At 43.6% G+C, this 20,094-nt stretch overlaps 1 protein-coding gene and 1 pseudogene across 1 annotated transcript; both read right to left on the bottom strand.

The window, feature by feature from the left end:
- Positions 1-935: 935 nt before the first annotated feature.
- LOC123106508 (glutaredoxin-C1-like) lies at positions 936-1,459 on the bottom strand. The gene has a single exon (XM_044528657.1). The coding sequence runs from the start codon at positions 1,385-1,387 to the stop codon at positions 1,076-1,078; it is 312 nt and encodes a 103-aa protein (XP_044384592.1). The 5' UTR covers positions 1,388-1,459; the 3' UTR covers positions 936-1,075.
- An 8,907-nt stretch (positions 1,460-10,366) lies between these two features.
- Positions 10,367-10,849, bottom strand: LOC123106507 (glutaredoxin-C1-like; annotated as a pseudogene).
- Positions 10,850-20,094: the final 9,245 nt, after the last annotated feature.

Here is a 20,094-nt window from a genome sequence, read left to right as displayed (position 1 = left end):
ATTTGTGAATATTTTTAAAATTGATGAACATACTTGAATTCCAGAACACTTTTAAAATACATAATCATTTTTAAGATTCGTGGATATTTTTTAAGGACTTTTTTTTCCAGGGAAAACCAACTAGAAACCAGAAGAACAAAAGAGGAATAGCCCCCTATGTATTTCCCGTATTCTAGGGGGCCTCCGTAGGGGGTCATCATGTGAGGCGGCCACTCCTTTTTCAAGGAGTTGCATTAGCGCAAGGAAGAGTTTCATGGTGAGGCCCACACATGCGTTTTTCATATATTTCCTTTCTGTGCAAAGTTCATCACAATTTTGAAAGTTCAATAATTTTATAAGTTCAAATTTTCAAAAGTTTTAAATTTGGAAAGTACAATACCAAAAGTTGAAATTTTGAAAGTTGAAATTTAAAGTTCATGTACCCGCCTGGTTTGGTGTGAAAAGAAAAAAAAGTCCTTTTTTACTTCACATAATAGTGTTGTCTTAAGTCATTTTTTTGAAGTTTGAGCAAGGTTACATAAAAAATATCACCATTCACCATACCTATTATATATCATTAGATTCATCATGTAATATATTATCATATTATATTTATTTGGTACTGTTTGTATTTATTATAATTTTGATAAAATATAACAAAGTTTGATTTGAGACACCACTAATTATAATGCGTAACTATGAGGCTTAGCATGACGATTTTTCGACGGTCTACTACAACAAGGTTTGCCTGACACCGATGAGGGAGTGGCGATGACGGCGGTGCATCTTCAGCGCGCACTTGTAGTCGTCGTTAGGTGGTCTACGAACTTGGATGTAATTTTTTTTTTTTACTTCTGATGTTCTTCGTGCTCGCTTGACAGTTCAGAAATAGAATGAAAGTTCTCTTGCAATTTGCTTTTATAATGTGTAACACTTTGATAGGACAGGCACTCCCATCAACAGTAAAAATACCTGCATGGTTTCCTTAGTCTCCATCGTCCCCAAATACAGGAAAGGATAACTGAGCACGTACACATTACATTATTCTCTGGCGCCCAATGCATCAAAGCCGAATATCTACAAAGCCCTCCCTGGACTACACCCAGACAGCACCTGCATTACGAAGCAGCGGGACCAGTTTGCCGCTGAGGTGAAGGGACATGACCTTGTCGGTGCATCCGACGAGCCTGCCGCCGATGAACACCGCCGGCACGGCAGGGTTCCGTCCGATGAGCCGCGCCAGCGCCTTCTCCATCTCCTTCCCCCAAGGGTCCTCGTCCAGTTCCACCACCGTGGGGTTTGCCCCGAGATCCCGGAGGAGGCTCGTCACCGTGTGGCACATGCAGCAGGAGCTCGTGCCGAAGATCACCACGGCCCGCTGCCCCGCTAGCTTCGTCACTTGCTCCATCAAGCTGGCCCGATCTTCAGTGCTAGTGCTAGAGAGCTCAATTCTCGGGTACGAGGCTTTGACTTTGAGCTGTGCTGGCTTGCTTTGGGCTGGACATAGGGGAACCTTGCATATATAGCCATGGAAATGTGCACCGACAGGATGATCTTCGAGCAATTTGACCGGAAAAAGGTGATACGGAAGGGTTCGGATAAATGCCGAGCTCCTTTAATTTGCACCACTCCACGTATGGGCTCAGTGTGGAGCATCGAATTTTTGGATGGCAATGGCGATGCGGCGACCTGATATACCAAAGGGGTACAATGGATTATAGTGGATAAGGTATGGAGCTCTGACTTTTAGTAAATTCTCATCTATCCCCTATTCGACAAGTCAGATGAGAGAGACATGAAGAGAGATGCTGCTGAGATCATACGGTCCTTTGTTGATGGCGTTCGCCCAAAATTGCATTGAGGTTTTGTACTCATTAAATATGATCCATACAATCTTAATGAGTGTTTGATTATTTCTCTCCACTACTCCATTTTGCTTGGGAGTATAAGCCGCGGAGAACTCATGGGTGATGCCATAATAATTGAGAAACTCTTTGATATGAGTATTGTTGAACTACGTGCCACTTTCACTTTTCACGTGCCTGATGGTGATTTCATATTTATTTTCAGCCTTTTTGGCAAAACGTTTGAAAAATTTCTGGGTTCTGGATTAATCCTCAAGAAAGAAAACTCATGTGAAGAAAAATCATAGACAATGGCGAGTCCATAGTGGTTACACCGAAGCTAGAGTAGCTCTGCGGCCCGAAGAGGTCCATGTGAAGAATCTTGAGTGGCCTTGTCATGGTCATGATAGTCTGGGGAATGCAATTTCTTCATGAGCTTGCTAGCTTCGCATGCACCAAAGAGGCGATTTTTATGGAATTTTACATCGGCAATTTCTATGATGTGCATTTTCTTCACCAACGCCTGCAAGTTTCTCATACATACATGGCCAAGCCTTTGATGCCACAACCAGCCCTCTATAGTTTCTGCAAGAAAACAGGTGGTAACTGAGGGACCTTTAGAGAAATTCACAATATATAAATAACATTTTCTACACCTTCGAATATAAAGGTGTTATCATTTTGCATGAAAACCACACATCTAGATTTGGTGAATAACACCATCATGCCCATATCACAAAATTTGAAATGGACAGTAGATTGAATCTAAGAGATTGAACAAGCATGACCTTATCAATGTGCTTCTCTTTGGATATAGCAACTTTACCTAACTCAATTACCTTTCCTTCATTGTTGTCGCCAAAGGTGATATACTTCTATGAGGGAGTAGTCAATTTAAGATCGGCGAATAAACTTCCGTCTTTGGTCATATGATTAGTACATCCACTATCCATGACCCGTTCAGTGCCAGCGGAGAAATAGTCCTGCAGAAGAATTAGTTATTCTTAACCACCAACATCACGATGGTCGACTGAGAATATTTAGCTGGACGCTGAACATAAGAGTACTTTGCTTGAGAGGCATTAGAGTTTTTTTTTCTCAAAGAGTGGTTAGCATAGTTGTATGAATATGCAGTTGTTTTCCTTAGAAGTATGAACATAATTGTTAGAAGAATAGTGTTCATATTCACAAGAGGAAGAAATGGCATTAGAACCCATTCGAGGAATTTCCATTCTTGATCTATGAGGAATTCTTTCTCGACCGAGAGTTAGTTCCCTTAAAGGTTTTTGCCATTAAGCAGAATGGAGGTGCCTCGTCGTTGCTATCATCATTGTCGAAGAACAAGCTCGATGTTGGTGTAGAGGCGTAAGCAATACCCGTGATGCCGGAACCAAATTCCTCAACAGGCGATTCTTTTTCAACGGCTTCGGACTCAGAGGCTTCTTCCTCGGATCCATCTCTTTGCTAATATAAGCCATGGCCTTGTGAGAATTCTTCTTCTTTGTAGGTTCGAGGATGAACTCTCTTTATTCTTGAAATGCTTCCTTTTCTTCTTGTCATGGTAAGAATCATAGTTCTTACTCTTGCTGCTCTTGCTACTATTGGTAACTTTGCCATTGTTCCTAGCCTCAATTTCTCCTAGAGGAAATTCATCGATCAAATGGTCGTATTTTTCATTTGTACCATGAGTTTTCATCGAGGAATTTGAGCCATAGGCAGATTTTGAGCTATACTTTGACATTTTTTCTAGAAGTGTTTCTTCTTCTTGTATCAGTTGAAGCGTTTCACAGTCAATGCGAGATCTTGAACGATATGATCAGGTTGTCAAATTCATAGTCATCAATTTGTTCTTTCGAGGAAGAATCAACAACAACCTTGAGAGCATGGCTTTCGCAATAGTTGAAACCATACAAATCTCTCGTCTCTTCTTCTTGCGGCTCATCTGAGTTAAGTCTCTCAAGAACATTTGTGGGTTTGAGATCTTTGCATTCTGGGCGCTCTTTGATCATCATAATCAGAGTATCAAATGAATTGTCCAGAGACCGAAGTAACTTCTTCACCACTTCATGATCATTAATGTCAATAGCGCCAAGTTCGTTGAGCTGAATGGCGATATAATAGAGAAAATCATTAGTATCTTGAAGCAGCTTCGTATAGTATCGACTGATACGTCCATTTTGCATCATTCTTTTATATTGATATTTATTGCATTATGGGATGTTATTACACATTATGATACAATACATATGCCTTTTCTCTCTTATTTTACAAGGTTTACACAAAGAGGGAGAATGCCGACAGCTGGAATTCTAGAACGAAAAGGAGCAAATCTGATAGACCTATTCTGCACAACTCCAAAAGTCCTGAAAATTTATGGAGAATTATTTTGGAATATATAAAAATATTGGACGAAGAAAATACCAGAGGGACCCACCAGGAGGCCACAAGTTTGGGGGCGCCCCTAGGGCTTGTGGGCCTTCTGGCAGGTCACTGGTGCCCATCTTCTGCTACATGGAGGGTTTTGACCTGAAAAAAATCATAAGCAAATTTTTGGGACGAAGCGCCGCCGTCTCGAGGCGAAACCTGGGCAGAAGCAATCTAGGGCTCCGGCGGAGCTGTTCGGCCGGGGAAACTTCTCTCCCATATGGGGAAATGTCATCATCACCAACGATCCTCTCATCAAGAGGGGGTCAATCTCCATCAACATCTTCACCAGCACCATCTCCTTTCAAACCCTAGTTCATCTCTTGTATTCAATCTTAGTCTCAAAATCTTAGATTGGTACATGTGGGTTGCTAGTAGTGTTGATTACTCCTTGTAGTTGATGCTAGTTGGTTTATTCGGTGGAAAATCATATGTTCAGATCCTTAATGATATTCAATACCCCTTTGATTATGAACATGAATATGCTTTGTGAGTAGTTACGTTTGTTCCTGAGGACATGGGAGAAGTCTTGTTATAAGTAATCATGTGAATTTGGTATTCGTTTGATATTTTGATGAGATATATGTTGTCTTTCCTCTAGTGATGTTATGTGAACGTCGACTACATGACATTTCACCATTATTTGGGCCTAGGGAAAGACATTGGAAAATAATAATTAGATGATGGGTTGCTAGAGTGATAGAAGCTTAAACCCTAGTTTATGTGTTGCTTCGTAAGGGGCTGATTTGGATCCATATGTTTCATGCTATGGTTAGATTTATCTTAATTCTTCTTTCGTAGTTACAGATGCTTACTAGAGTGCATAATCATAAGTGAGAGGCTTGTCCAAGTAAGGACAGCACCCAAGCACCGGTCCACCCACATATCAAACTATCAAAGTAACGAACATGAATCATATGAGCATGATGAAAACTAGCTTGACGATAATTCCCATGTGTCCTCGGGAACGCTTTGCTTTATATAAGAGTTTGTCTAGGCTTGTCCTTTGCTACAAAAAGGATTGGGCCACCTTGCTGCACCTTAGTTACATTTGTTACTTGTTACCCATTAAGAATTATCTTATCACAAAACTATCCATTACCGATAATTTCAATGTTTACAGAGAATGCCTTGCTGAAAACCGCTTGTCATTTCCTTCTGCTCCTCATTGGGTTATACACTCTTACTTATCGAAAGGACTATGATAGATCCCCTATACTTGTGGGTCATCATTGACCCGAGATTCTTTCTGAGTGGAAGTACCTTCATTCACCTTATCAAGTCTATCCAGATTTCCTTTGACGTCCTCATAGAACTATCGTGGATGAATTGCCCCTTAGAGAGACGATTCTAGATGATGTCCTTAGCTTGGGCATTAAGCTGTCAGTATTTCCTCTCTTCAAGAGTAACATAGGCAGTGTCGGCTATAACGTATCTTTCTTCAATGATTCTCCAGAGATCTTCATCTATGACATTTACGTGGATGAACATCTTGTTCTTCCAGAACGGGTAGTCTTTGCTATTGAAGACATGAGACTTCTCCGTCGACTTGAAATTCACTAGAGTCAACATTCCCAAAAGTCCAGGTGGTTAGACCAAAATGTGCAGAGACAAGGGGGTACCTTGCTCTGATATAGTAATTGTAGGATCAAAAATCAATTAGAGGGGAAGGAGTGAACAGGATATTTAAAGTTTCTTCTACAAAAGCAAGTTTCTCTAAGAAGTACAATGAAAATTCTCTCTAAAGTAGAAACTAAACAAAGACAAAACTACAGAAGTAAGTGACTTCGAGAAATAACTAGGCAACTCCATTGAGATAAATCTAACAGAATGTGTGATAGAAGAATAACTAAGTAGAAGTAAAAGACAAGTAGGCGAGCATACAAAAGTACAAGTACTGCAAGAGATAAATATAATTCTAACATGGTCAGCATAATCGCAAGTACTTGGCAGTTTCGAAGAACCGATCACAGAGAGAAATCGCGAGGGAGAAGTTCTGTAAGAGTAGGGAAAAATTACAGGAAGTAATGAGAGTAAGCAAAAGAACCGTGGCGCTCGATGGTGAATCTAGATTTGTTCACCTATTTCACACCACTGGCACAATGCTACGTCTAGTTGGAGAAACTTGTGATCTAAAATAGAAGAAAAACTATCTTCATTCTATTCTCATTGACCTAAATGCCCTCGTACTCTGGCCAATTACTCTAGGTAGATCTTCAAGGTGATCTCCAGACCTTCACATACTTGTTCTTAGCGACCGCCATGATAGCTCTTGGATACTCTGAACCGACACCTAACCGTCTAGTGGATGCACAATCCACATGAGTAATAGGTACTATCTAAGCTTCAATCTATTTCATTGCGATGCTCAGTCACTTTGCATATTTTAGGCTCTGTTTTTTCCTCTCTGGGATTGTCTCAATTCTCTCGTTGGAGGGGTTGCTCAAACAGTGTCTTGTCAAGTCAAACGGAGCAGCCAACCATCTTAGGTTGGGATGAGGGGCTATTTATATATAGGATCGATCCCGAGGTGTGAAATGACCATTAAGAGCATTTAGAGCATTTGCCACTCAACGGAGAACCGACACATGGTAGAATGGTCAGATTTCAAACTCACTCAATGAATCAAGTTAACTTAACTGCAAGTGATTCTTTCTCGGAGACCCAATGTCTCTTACTCGGAGAATAAACACTCTGCGCGAAGAGATTTCTCTTGTCTTCACTGGAAGAATTTCCTTCTGGATTGAGCACACATAGACGACCTAAATCTCAACTTATATACCCCCTTAATGGCACGGTTTGCCTTATGACTTAGTAAGTGAAAATGAAACTACAATCTTCACGTCTGGGTCATTTCCCTCGCCACAGCCAATTATTCCTCGAACAACATACCAAAACTATTATTTTTCAACACAATTTTAGGGTCGTCTATGACATGATAAGCATTCTCCCCAGGGACCTACTTTATATGTATACTCACAAAAAAATTAGTCCCTTAACTGTTGTCCAACAATCTCCAAAACTATCAAGGGGCACTAGATGCACCATGGTACGCCAGGCCGGGCGGCCACAGGACCATGCCTCTACCTGCTGATAGGCCTCCTTCAGAAGGGCACCTCCTTACTTGGTGCACAACACATGTACTCTAATAGATTACTTGGGCTACAAGCAATGTAAATCGACTTGGCCCATGTAATCCTACTCATCGTCCATCAATATACGTAGGAGCCCCGCGAGTCAATGTCCATAACATGCCAACATGCACCTCTGATATAAGAAAACATTAATACATATCAGACATGCAAGATGTAGGGTATTACCTCACCCCATGGAAACAAACCCTTTTTTCTTTTTTGAAAAACCCGTGGAAACGAACCCTGACTATACCCTTGTCTCGTGTGCACCTAGTCTGATCCTCTTTGCGTACTCTGCCCCATGAGCAACCCTATCAAGACATCTCCTGATATTACGAATCAATACGAACGTACAAACCAACCGTTCCCTGTTGGACCAGCAAATTGGTAGTATGGCAGCTCCACCACTTATTTTCCGTAGTCTTTCTTCTGGTAGTATCTTTTTTCTTACTTTCGTATTTTTTTACCTCTTTTAAAAAAACATAAACATTTAAAAAATTAGAACATTTTTAGGAAAACATGAATATTTTTATAATTCAGGAACATTATGTAAAATACACGAGCAGTTTTTAAATTGATGAACATACTTAAATTCAAGAACATTTTTAAAATAGACCAATTTTTTTTTTAAAATCTTGGATTTTTAGAAAAACTTCAATATTTTTTAAAAATATGAAATAAATCCTGCCGCTAGATTCATTCTTCTTTCGAAAACTGACTAGAAAACCAGAAGAACAAAAGGGGAGTCGTCGCCTGTGCATTTTCCCGAATTATAGGGGGCCTCCGTAGGGGGTCTTCATGCGCGTAGATGCATTTTGTCGGGGGCAGTACTCTGCGCCGGCGCACCGGCGGAACGTTTCGGCCGGTCCAACCAGAGCCACTCGATCTGGACATGCGTAACCGTCAGATCTGCCCCACATCTCCTATCGTCATCCTCCCCATGGGAAAAAAGAGGAGACACAAAAAGCAGACGCCACCGCCGCTCGCGGGATCCCGCACTCTGGCATGCGCTTCTCTCGCTTGGACCACCGCTGCCCCTGCTCGTCGCCGGCGCTCGCAGCCTCGCCGCCGCCGGCGAACCAAAACACCACCCGCCTTCATCGCCGACACCGAAGTGAAAAATGCCGGTTCCAGCAAAATCAAAATACGGTGGTAGCAAAATTTTAGGATGGTTCCAGCAAAAACAAAGGGTGGTAGCAAAAACTCTTGATGTTTCCATGAAGACTCTGGTAGTAGCAAAAACTCCGGTGGTAGCAAATGGTATCTCCGGTAGTAGCAAAAATCCGAGACGGTTGTAGAAAAAAAAAACTATCGCCGCCGTTGAGCAACACCGCCGTGGGTGGATGTAGCAAAAAATGTCTTCAGTTCCAGCAAAATCAAAATATGGTTGTAGCAAAAAAGACTGGAAAAAACAGAAGATGTATGTAGCAAAAAATCGACAAACACCGGTAGTAACAAAAAATCAAAACGGTTGTAGCAAAATGGTTCATCGGTTGCAGCAAAAATCACCTAGTAGCAAAAATTTGGGCGGGGGGTGGTAGCAAAAGCATGGGCCAGTTCCAGCAAAAACAAAACATGGTTGTAGCAGAAAAAAAAGCAAGTTCCAACAAAAAATGAAGCTGGTTCCAGCACCCGACAAAGCCGGTAGTAGCATCGGATATCGCTGGTTCCAGCACTCGACGCTAGAGAAGTCCGTCGCAGCTCGGCCACCGGAGGTCCAGCACCCCCCGATGCCCGTCGCAGCACGGCGCTCGGGGTCCCGCAGCTAGCACGGCTTCAGGTGGAAGGAGGGGAGAGGTGGGGAGCGCCCATGGCGAAGGAGGCGGAAGGAGAGGGAGAGGTAGGCAGCGTCAATGGGGAGGGGAGGTGGAAGAAGGAGAGGGAGGCAGGAGCAGCGGCATGGGCAGGAGGAAGAAAAAGGGATAAGGAAGCAGGGCAGTGTGTGGCCAGCAGTCGTGCTGAAGAGATAAGGTAGCAGGGCGGTGTGCGGGGCCCTCGTGGGGATGACGTGTCCCTTCCTGCGTTAGCGCTACGCGCGGTGTGAGCGAGTCGACCGGCCGAATTTTGGGCCGGTGCGCCGGGTACAAGCGTTTCCCTTTTGTCGGTTGGCCGAGTGATTTAACACGAGAGCCCCACCTATGTGAGGTGGCCATATGCATTTTTTTAGGAGCTGCATTAGCACAAGGAAGAGTTTCATGGTAGGGCCCACACACGCATTTTTTCCTATATTTCATTTATGTGCAAAGTTCATCATAATGTTCAAAGTTCAGTATTTTTACTAGTTAAAATTTTCAGAAGTTTTAAATTTTGAACGTTTAAATACCAAGAGTTAAAATTTTGAAAGTTGAAGTTTAAAGTTCGTGTACCCGCCAAGTTTGATCTCAAAATAAAAATAAAGCTCATTTTTACTTCACATAATAGTGTTATCTTAAGTAATTTTTTTATTTGAACAAGGTTACAGGAAAAAAAATATCACCATTCACGATACCTATTCTATATCATTAGATCCATCATGTACTATATTTTTATATTGTATTTACTTGGTACTATTCGTATTTGATATAACTTTGTTAAACTATTATAAAGTTTGACTTAAGACAACAAAAATTATAATGTTTTTTTTTGCGAATGCACAAATTATAATGCTTTTTTCGAATGCACAAATTATAATGCTTAACAGTGTGACATGACAGGTACTCCCATCAAAAGTAAAAAAGACCTGCAAACCAACCTATGATTGGATGGTTAGGACTTAGGAGGACAGTGGTTTGACTTGACACTGGTGCTCGCATTTTTCTGAATTTATTTTAGGCTTTTCGATGTTGTGCATTCAGTGGGAGGAGACGTTTTCGTCGACTATGAAAGCGTCTATTGGAACCACGTCAATGTCAAGATGATGTGCATGTAAGGATAGAATGTGTGTGTGTTTATATAAGGATAAGCATATATGCATGTACTGTGTTAAAAGAGTTAGTAAAAAGGCCTGCATGGTTTCCTTAAGTCTATCATCACCTGATACAGGAAAGGATAACAGAGCACGTACACATACGTGTATTACATAATTCTCTGGCACCCAATGCATCAGGCCGAATATCTACAAAGCCCTCGCCCGCACTAGACCCAGATCGCACCTGCATTACGAAGCAGTGGAACACGCTGAGGTGAAGGGACATGACCTTGTCGGTGCATCCGACGAGCCTGCTGCCGATGAACACCGCCGGCACGGCAGGGTTCCGTCCGATGAGCCGCGCCAGCGCCTTCTCCATCTCCTTCCCCCAAGGGTCCTCATCCAGTTCCACCACCGTGGGGTTCGCCCCGAGATCCCGGAGGAGGCTCGTCATCGTGTGGCACATGCAGCAGGAGCTCATGCCGAAGATCACCACCGCCCGCTGCCCCGCTAGCTTCGTCACCTGCTCCATCAGGCTGCCCCGGTCTTCAGTGCTAGTGCTAGAAAGCTTTGACTTTGAGTTGTGCTCGCTTGCTTTAGAGTTGGGCATAGGGCGCCTTGCATATATAGCCATGGAAATGTGCACCGACAGGATGATCTTCGAGCAATTTGACCCGAAAAAAGGTGATACGGGAGTGTTCGGATAAATGCCGAGCTCCTTTAATTTGCGGACTCCACGTATGGGCTCAGTGTGGACTGTGGAGTATCGAATTTCTGGATGGCAATGGCGATGCGGCGACCTGATACCAAAGGGGCCAAGATGCAATGGATTATATCCTGGATAAGGCTTGGAGCTCTGACTTTTAGTAAATTCTCTTTTATCCTCTTTTTTTTTTTGCGGGGATTCTATCCCCTATTCGACGTCAGACGAGAGAGACATGGAGAGAGATGCTGGTGACCTCATACGGTCCCTGGTGGTAGTTTTTTCTAAAACTAAAACACATAACCTACACTTGCGAGCACGAGAACCTTTTTTTCTTCTGAAATATGCATAAGCATGCGAATGATACATTCATAGAAGAAGAGGGTGGCACCGTTCACCAATTTTACGAACGGGCTCGCGGTTCATCCGCACATACAACCTTTGAAAAATTGTAGTTACATCTTTCTTAAATTTACCTGCCACTACCAGTGGCGGAGGCAGGGGGACCAGCAGGGGCCCTGGCCCCCCCTAACATTCATGACTTAAGGCTAATATCCATCTTAGTAGTGCTTAATTGATGTATAAAATGATGTACTTTGATAGGCCGGCCCTCCCAGCAAGACATTAAAATACTCGGCCACCCTCATATGATTTTCCTGGCTCCGCCACTGGCCACGACCCATTCTGTCCCGTCTTCTAGGATCTTGCCAATCACGGTCCTAACACACGGGATGGCCTTCTCAAACACCATGTTGTTTCTATGCTTCCACGGTTGCCACAAGACCAAGGAAATAATGTGTGTAGGTCTTAGCGGTGTCAGGACGTTTGTTGGAGCGAGGTGCACCACGCTAGAAGCCGTTCATCCATGGATGGAGTCCACTCTAGGTGTCCCACGCCTTCAGAGCTTCGAACCAAAGCGATCTCGCTAAAGAACATGAGATCAGTAGGTGGTCGATACTCTCTTGTTCCTAATCGCACATTGGGCATGCTCCCTAGTGCAGAAGACCCTTTTGTTGGGAATCGTTGCATGAAAAACAAAAAAATTCTACGCACACGCAATGATCTATCCATGAAGATGCATAGCAACGAGGAGGAGAGTGTGTCCAGGTACCCTCGTAGACCGTAAGCGAAAGCGTTTCACAACGCAGTTGATGTAGTCGAACTTCTTCGTGCTTCAACCGATCAAGTGCCGAACGCATGGGACCTCCGCGTTCTGCACACGTTCAGCTTGGTGACGTCCCTCACCTCTTGATCCAGCAAGACGTCGAGGTAGTAGATGAGTTCCATCAGCACGACGGGGTGGTGATGGTGATGGTGAAGTGATTCTCGCAGGGCTTCGCCTAAGCACTACAAAAATATGACCGAAGGAGTAAAAGGTGGACGGGGACGCCAACACACGGCTAAGACAATGTTGTGTGTCCTTGTGTGATGCCCCCTACCCATGTATATATAGGTGGGAGGGGAGGAGGCAGGCCCTAGGGCACCCCAAGAGACATGGCGGCAGCCCTAGGGCTGCTGCCTTGCCCTGCGCCTCCCCTTTCCTTGTAAGAAGAAGGGGAAAGGAAAGAGGGGTGGAGAGGGAAGGAAGGGGAAGTCCTACTCCACACTTTCCTTGCCCTCACCTCTTTCCTTCTCCTCATCATAGGCCGGCCTGATATAGGTGGGAGGGGAGGAGGCAGGCCCTAGGGCACCCCAAGAAACATGGCGGCAGCCCTAGGGCTGCCGCCTTCCCCTGCGCCTCCCCTTTCCTTGTAAGAAGAAGGGGAAAGGAAAGAGGGGTGGAGAGGGAAGGAAGGGGAAGTCCTACTCCACACTTTCCTTGCCCTCACCTCTTTCCTTCTCCTCGTCATAGGTCGACCTGCTATGGAGGCACCCCTATAGGTGGGAGGGGAGGAGGCAGGCCCTAGGGCACCCCAAGAGACATGGCGGCAGCCCTAGGGCTGTTGCCTTTCCCTGCGCCTCCCCTTTCCTTGTAAGAAGAAGGGGAAAGGAAAGAGGGGTGGAGAGGGAAGGAAGGGGAAGTCCTACTCCACACTTTCCTTGCCCTCACCTCTTTCCTTCTCCTCGTCATAGGCCGGCCTGCTATGGGGGTGCACCAGCCACTTGTGGGTTGGTGTGTTCCCTCTCTTGGCCCATAAGGCCCATATCTTTGTCGAGGGTGTCCGAAACTCCTTTCCGGTGACCCGATAAGTACCCGGTACCCCCGAAACACTTCCGATGTCCGAATACTATCGTCATATATATCAACTTTACCTCTCGACCATTACAAGACTCCTCGTCATGTTCGTAATCTCATCCGGGACTCCGAACAACATTCGGTCACCAAATCACATAACTCATATAATACTATATCATCATCGAACGTTATGTGTGCGGACCCTACGAGTTCGAGAACTATGTAGACATGACCGAAACACCTCTCTGGGCAATAATCAATAGCGGAACCTGGATGCCCATATTGGCTCCTACATATTCTACGAAGATCTGTATCGGTCGAACCGTTATGACAACATAAGTAATTCCCTTTGTCTATCAGTATGTTACTTGCCCAATCTCATTACCGGCAAGTCTCTTTACTCATTCCGTAATACATCACATCGTGACTAACTCCTTAGTGGTTTGCTTGCAAGCTTATGATGTGTATTACCGAGAGGGCCCGGAGATACCTCTTTGATACTCAGAGTGACAAATCCCAATACCAACTCAACAAACACTTCAGAGATACCTGTAGAGCATGTTTATAATCACTCAGTTATGTTGTGACATTTGACAGCACACAAGGCATTCCTCCAGTGTCCGGGAGTTGCATAATCTCATAGTCGAAGGAATATGTATTTGACATGAAGAAAGCAATAGCAATAAAACTGAACGATCATAATGCTAAGCTAACGGATGGGTCTTGTCCATCACATCATTCTCCTAATGATGTGATCCCGTTATCAAATGGCAACTCATGTCCATAGTTAGGAAACTTTAACCATCTTTGCTCAATGAGCTAGTCAACTATAGGCTCACTAGGGACACGATGTTTTTATATATATTCACACATGTATTTAGGTTTCCGATCAATACAATTATAGCATGAATAATAAACCTTTATCATTGCTACCTCTTGAGCACTGTGTTGGTTTTCCCTTGAAGAGAAAAGGGTGATGCAACAAAGTAGCGTAAGTATTTCCCTTAGTTTTTGAGAACCAAGGTATCAATTCAGTAGGAGACTACACGCAAGTCCCTTGTACCTACACAAACAAATAAGAACCTCGCAACCAACGCGATAAAGGGGTTGTCAATCCCTTCACGGTCACTTACGAGAGTGAGATCTGATAGAGATAATAATAATAAGATAAATATTTTTGGTATTTTTATGATATAGACTAAAAGTAAAGATTGCAAAGTAAAATAGATTGGGAACTTATATGATAAAAGATAGAACTGGGGGCCATAGGTTTCACTAGTGGCTTCTCTCAAGATAGCATAAATATTACAGTGGGTGAACGAATTACTGTCGAGCAATTGATAGAATAGTGAATACTTATGAGAATGTCTAGGCATGATCATGTATATAGGCATCACGTCCGCGACAAGTAGACCGAAACAATTCTGCATCTACTACTATTACTCCACACATCGACCGCTATCCAGCATGCATCTAGAGTATTAAGTTCATAAGAACAGAGTAATGCATTAGGCAAGATGACATGATGTAGAGGGATAAACTCAAGCAATATGATATAAACCCCATCTTTTTATCCTCGATGGAAACAATACAATACGTGCCTTACTGCCCCTGCTCCCACTGGGAAAGGACACCGCAAGATTGAACCCAAAGCTAAGCACTTCTCCCATTGCAAGAAAGATCAACCTAGTAGGCCAAACCAAACTGATAATTCGAAGAGACTTGCAAAGATAACCAATCTTACATAAAAGATTTCAGAGAAGAATCAAATATTGTTCATAGATAAACTTGATCATAAACTCACAATTCATCGGATCTCGACAAACACACCGCAAAAAGAGTTACATCAAATAGATCTCCAAGAAGAACGAGGAGAACATTGTATTGAGATCCAAAGAGAGAGAAGAAGCCATCTAGCTAATAACTATGGACCCGAAGGTCTGAGGTAAACTACTCACACATCATCGGAGAGGCTATGGTGTTGATGTAGAAGCCATCCGTGATCGATGCCCCCTCTGGCGGAGCTCCGAAAAAGGCCCCAAGATAGGATCTCTTGGGTACAGAAGGTTGCGGTGGTGGAAATAGGGTTTCCTGGTGCTCCTGGATGTTTTCGGGTATGTGGACATATATAGGAGGAAGAAGTAGGTCGGTGGAGCCACGAGGGGCCCACGAGGGTGGAGGGCACGCCCAGGGGGTAGGCGCGCCCCCTGCCTCGTGGCCTCCTCGTAGGTTGCTTGACGTCCACTCCAAGTCCCCTGGATCATGTTTGTTCCAAAAATAACTCTCCCGAAGGTTTCATTCCGTTTGGATTCTGTTTGATATTCATTTTCTACGAAACACTAAAATAGTCAAAAAAAACAACAATTTGCACTGGGTCTTGGGTTAGTAGGTTAGTCCCAAAAATAATATAAAAGTGTATAAATAAGCCCATTAACATCCAAAATAGATAATATAATAGCATGGAACAATCAAAAATTATAGATACGTTGGAGACGTATCAATCAAGAATAAGGAAATGTAAAATAACAATTTTATTATTGCCTCTAGGGCATATTTCCTTCACCTTCCTCGCTAGGTGATCCGAAGTCCAACACCTGTAGTGGAGTGCAAGCCATGAGAAGGTCTTGCACCTAAGCGGTGCCCTCGATTGCCAGGTGAATTTGGCTCCCAGATCATGGACCCTGCCCACAAATTTGCTTGCGTGTGTTGATCCTACCCAGTATTCTCCCGAGGCCTCCCATGCCCATCTCACCTCATCTGGCTGGCCTTGCTGCAACTCTACCATGTTGGTCATATCACAAAGGGCTAGGTACTCGGCCAACTCTTCGACTCTCAGGTCTGGTCCCAAATCCATAGGCTAGCATCCCATGAGTATGTCGAACACTGTACGAGAGGCACACATGTGTGGTCTGATCCGATCATAGAGCGTAGGTGCGATATCTTGTAAATGATGCTCGTCAAGCCATCTGTCCTCCTAGAAGAAGGAGGCTTTGCTTGAAGGAAATATGCCCTAGAGGCAATAATAAAGTTATTATTTATATTTCCTTATATCATGATAAATGTTTATTATTCATGCTAGAATTGTGTTAACCGGAAACATAGTACATGTGTGAACACATAGACAAAACAGAGTGTCCCTAGTATGCCTCTACTTGACTAGCTCGTTAATCAAAGATGATTAAGTTTCCTGACCATAGACATGTGTTGTCATTTGATGAACTGGATCATATCATTAGAGAATGATGTGATGGACAAGATCCATCCGTTAGCTTAGCATAATGATTGTCAAGTTTTATTGCTATTGCTTTCTTCATGACTTATACATATTCCTCTAACTATGAGATTATGCAACTCCTGAATACCGGAGGAACACCTTGTGTGCTATCAAACGTCACAACGTAACTGGGTGATTATAAAGATGCTCTACAGGTGTCTCCGAAGGTGTTTGTTGGGTTGGCATAGATCAAGATTTGGATTTGTCACTCCGAGTATCAGAGAGGTATCTCCGGGCCCTCTCGCTAATGCACATTACTATAAGCATTGCAAGCAATGTGACTAATGGGTTAGTTACGGGATGATGTATTACGGAACGAGTAAAGAGACTTGCCAGTAACGAGATTGAACTAGGTATGATGATACCGACGATCGAATCTCGGGCAAGTAACATACCGATGACAAAGGGAATAACATATGTTGTTATTGCGGTTTGACCGATAAAGATCTTCATAGAATATGTAGGAACCAATATGAGCATCCAAGTTTCGCTATTGGTTATTGACCGGAGATGTTTCTCGGTCATGTCTACATAGTTCTCGAACCCGTAGGGTCCGCACGCTTAACGTTTGATGACGATTTGTATTATGAGTTATGTGTTTTGGTGACCGAAGTTTGTTTGGAGTCCCGGATGAGATCATGGACATGACGAGGAGTCTCGAAATGGTTGAGTGGTAAAGATTCATATATTGAAAGGTAGTATTCGGACATCGAAATGGTTCTGGATCGTTTCGGGTATTTTTCGGAGTACCGGGAGGTTACGGGAACCCTCCGGGGGAAGTCATGGGCCTCATGGGCCACGGGGGAGAGAGGGGACATCCCACAAGGCGTGCCCCCCAATGGGAGTCCGAATAGGATTAGGTGAGGGGGCGGCGCCCCTCTTTTCCTTTCCTACTCCCTCTCACTTTCCTCCTTTTCCACTCCAAAGAAGGAAGGGGGAATCCCACTAGGACTAGGAGTCCTAGTAGGACTCCCCCCTTGGCGCGCCCCCTCTAGGACGGCCGCCTCCTCCCCTCCTCCTTTATATACGGGGGCAGGGGGCACCTCATGGCACATCAATTATTCTCTTAGCCGTGTGCAGTGCCCCCCTCCACAGTTTACTCCTCCGGTCATAGCGTCGTAGTACTTAGGCGAAGCCCTGCGCGGATCACATCACCATCACCATCATCACGCCGTTGTGTTGACGAAACTCTCCCTCGACCCTCTGCTGGATTAAGAGTTCGAGGGACGTCATCGAGCTGAACGTGTGCTGAACTCGGAGGTGCTGTACGTTCGGTACTAGATCGGTTGGATCGTGAAGACGTTCGACTACATCAACCGCGTTAACCTAATGCTTCCGCTTTCGGTCTACGAGGGTACATGGACACAATCTCCCCCTCTCGTTGCTATGCATCTCCTAGATAGATCTTGCGTGATCGTAGAAATTTTTTGAAATTGCATGCTACGTTCCCCAACATTGCCATCTCTAACAAGAACAAACGCAACCGCCTGATATATTTGAGTTGCCTCGGGTGGCACCTTGATGTCAAACTCAGCCCATGGCCTGACACGGTCCATGCGCCGCAGCCATAACCAACGTTCCTTGTGGGCCACGTTCATCCATTTGAAGTTTGGCACCCCAAGGCCTCCCACCCATTTTGGCGTGCAAACGTCGTTCCAGACGACCGCGCAGCGGCCGCCCCCTGCATTGATAGTGCCCGCCCAGAAGAAGCTCCGGCAAATCCGGATAATACTATCGAGAACCTTTGGGGGTATATCAAGGGCCATCATTACATGTGTCGGCATGTCACTTAAAATTGACATACCACAATCAATCTCCCCGCCTTGTCCATTCCAGTTGTGCGCCAAGTCGGCAGCTTCTGTGCCACTCCATCGTTCAATTCCAGAAATTGCGCCGCCAAATGCTTGCAGAGGGAAAGTGGCAAACCAAGGTACCTGACTGAGAAGGACCAGATCGGATATCCAAGGCCCATCTGGATAACTGAGCTCAAGATTTGTGCCTTTTATGAGACACACAAGAGTCAAATGGGGGGTTTTATTTATGATGGACTAGAGGTACCATCCTCCTCCTAACCATCCAACCACAGGTTGGTTCTGGTCTTGTGTAGTCTTGTATAGTTTAGACAGTTAAGAAAAGATGTGCCTGAACTAGAGTGCCCTAACATGCCATCCATTCCTGCGTACAAAATGCCTTGAGGGACATGGAGCTCTGACTTTTAGTAAATTCTCTTCTATCCTATATTTGACAAGTCAGATGAGAGAGACATGGAGAGAGATGCTGGTAAGATCATATGGTCCTTTGTACTCCTATGAATGCACACATGCAGACGTAGATGCTCATATACACTCACCTCTATGAACACAATACAGATGTACATGCTCATATACACTCGCCTCTATAGAAGTCACACACCCCTACCTCTATGGGCGTGAAAACGTCGCCTCTCATTGAAACAATATTTCGCCGTCTAGAGACACAAGGAAGTCGAACATGAGATTTGATACCTAGTGGGCTAGGGTACCACCACCCTCTTTGCAATGAAGACATCATCAAAATTGATGTACCATTGAATTTGCTATCTTGATGTATCAACAACCATATGATCATGGCGATATTCTCTACCATGCAACATGCATTAGTGCATTCTAAGCATGTTTTAAATCTCATCGCTTTTAATTATGTCATGCTTAATCTTTTATGGTCATTTTTTAGTTTTTATCCAATTTAGTTTTTTCACATGGTTTGAATCTTAATAAGGAATATAAACTAAGTAAAATACTTAGAAACTAAATATCCAATTCCACAGCAACACACGAGTTATCTTCTTGTTCATTTGATGATTGATTCTTGAGTACTACATAGAACCTCGATGCTATAGCCTATTAGCTGTCCAAGAAGATAGTCTTAAATCTTATTTGAAATAACATGAACATATTTAAATTTTGTAGGTGATGAACCAACAATTGAGAGTCTATAAGTGATGAACAGGTCCATGGTGCTCCAAGAGCAAATCACAATGCTTAAGAGGAAATATTATTGCAGTTTATCTACTAAATCACATCAAAGTTTGGATAATCACGAAGTGCTAACAATTTGGGCACAAACGTATACTTTTTGAAATTGGATTTTATGAAAATTATTTTCGATCGTTTGACCGATATTTCTCACTTATTTGTTTATTAACTTATGGGAAACAATTTGTGATGCTTCATGTATTCAGGATTGCCTTTCTTCTATTGGTTTAATCAATGTAATCACAATGAGCTCGCATGGCAAGAGATCAAACTATTCTTGGACTATGATGGTACTCGCGCACCACACATAAAATCTCCTTCGAGAGCATTCATAACTTCATGTCCATATTGGGCAACTATACAGGGCCAGTCCTAGGCCATGATGAGAAGTGTGGTGGCCAAGGGTACATCTTAAATAAGGGTCCAACACATCTACATAAATAAATACATTACTAAAATATAGCTTGCGCAACATAACACAAACACTAATAAGAACTAGAAAAATGACATGTTGATGGATACCTGACTCTACAAGCTACTTACGACTAGTTAAGTTGGAAATAGGGGGGTTTGGCCCACCTCCATCCACCGTATGTTAGCCTATGGTATTATTTATATCCTACAATCACATACATTATGTAGTAAGACCTTATTATGAA

The sequence above is a fragment of the Triticum aestivum genome, chromosome 5A (genome assembly GCF_018294505.1).
Source record: "Triticum aestivum cultivar Chinese Spring chromosome 5A, IWGSC CS RefSeq v2.1, whole genome shotgun sequence".
In the NCBI taxonomy this organism is placed as follows: Eukaryota; Viridiplantae; Streptophyta; class Magnoliopsida; order Poales; family Poaceae; genus Triticum; species Triticum aestivum.
Note: the sequence above shows the minus strand (reverse complement) of the source record. Positions and strands in the feature narration are given on the sequence as shown.

Coding starts and splice junctions, on each gene's coding strand:
- LOC123106508 (XM_044528657.1), bottom strand. CDS start 1,387: ATGGAGCAAGTGACGAAGCTAGCGGGGCAGCGGGCCGTGGTGATCTTC.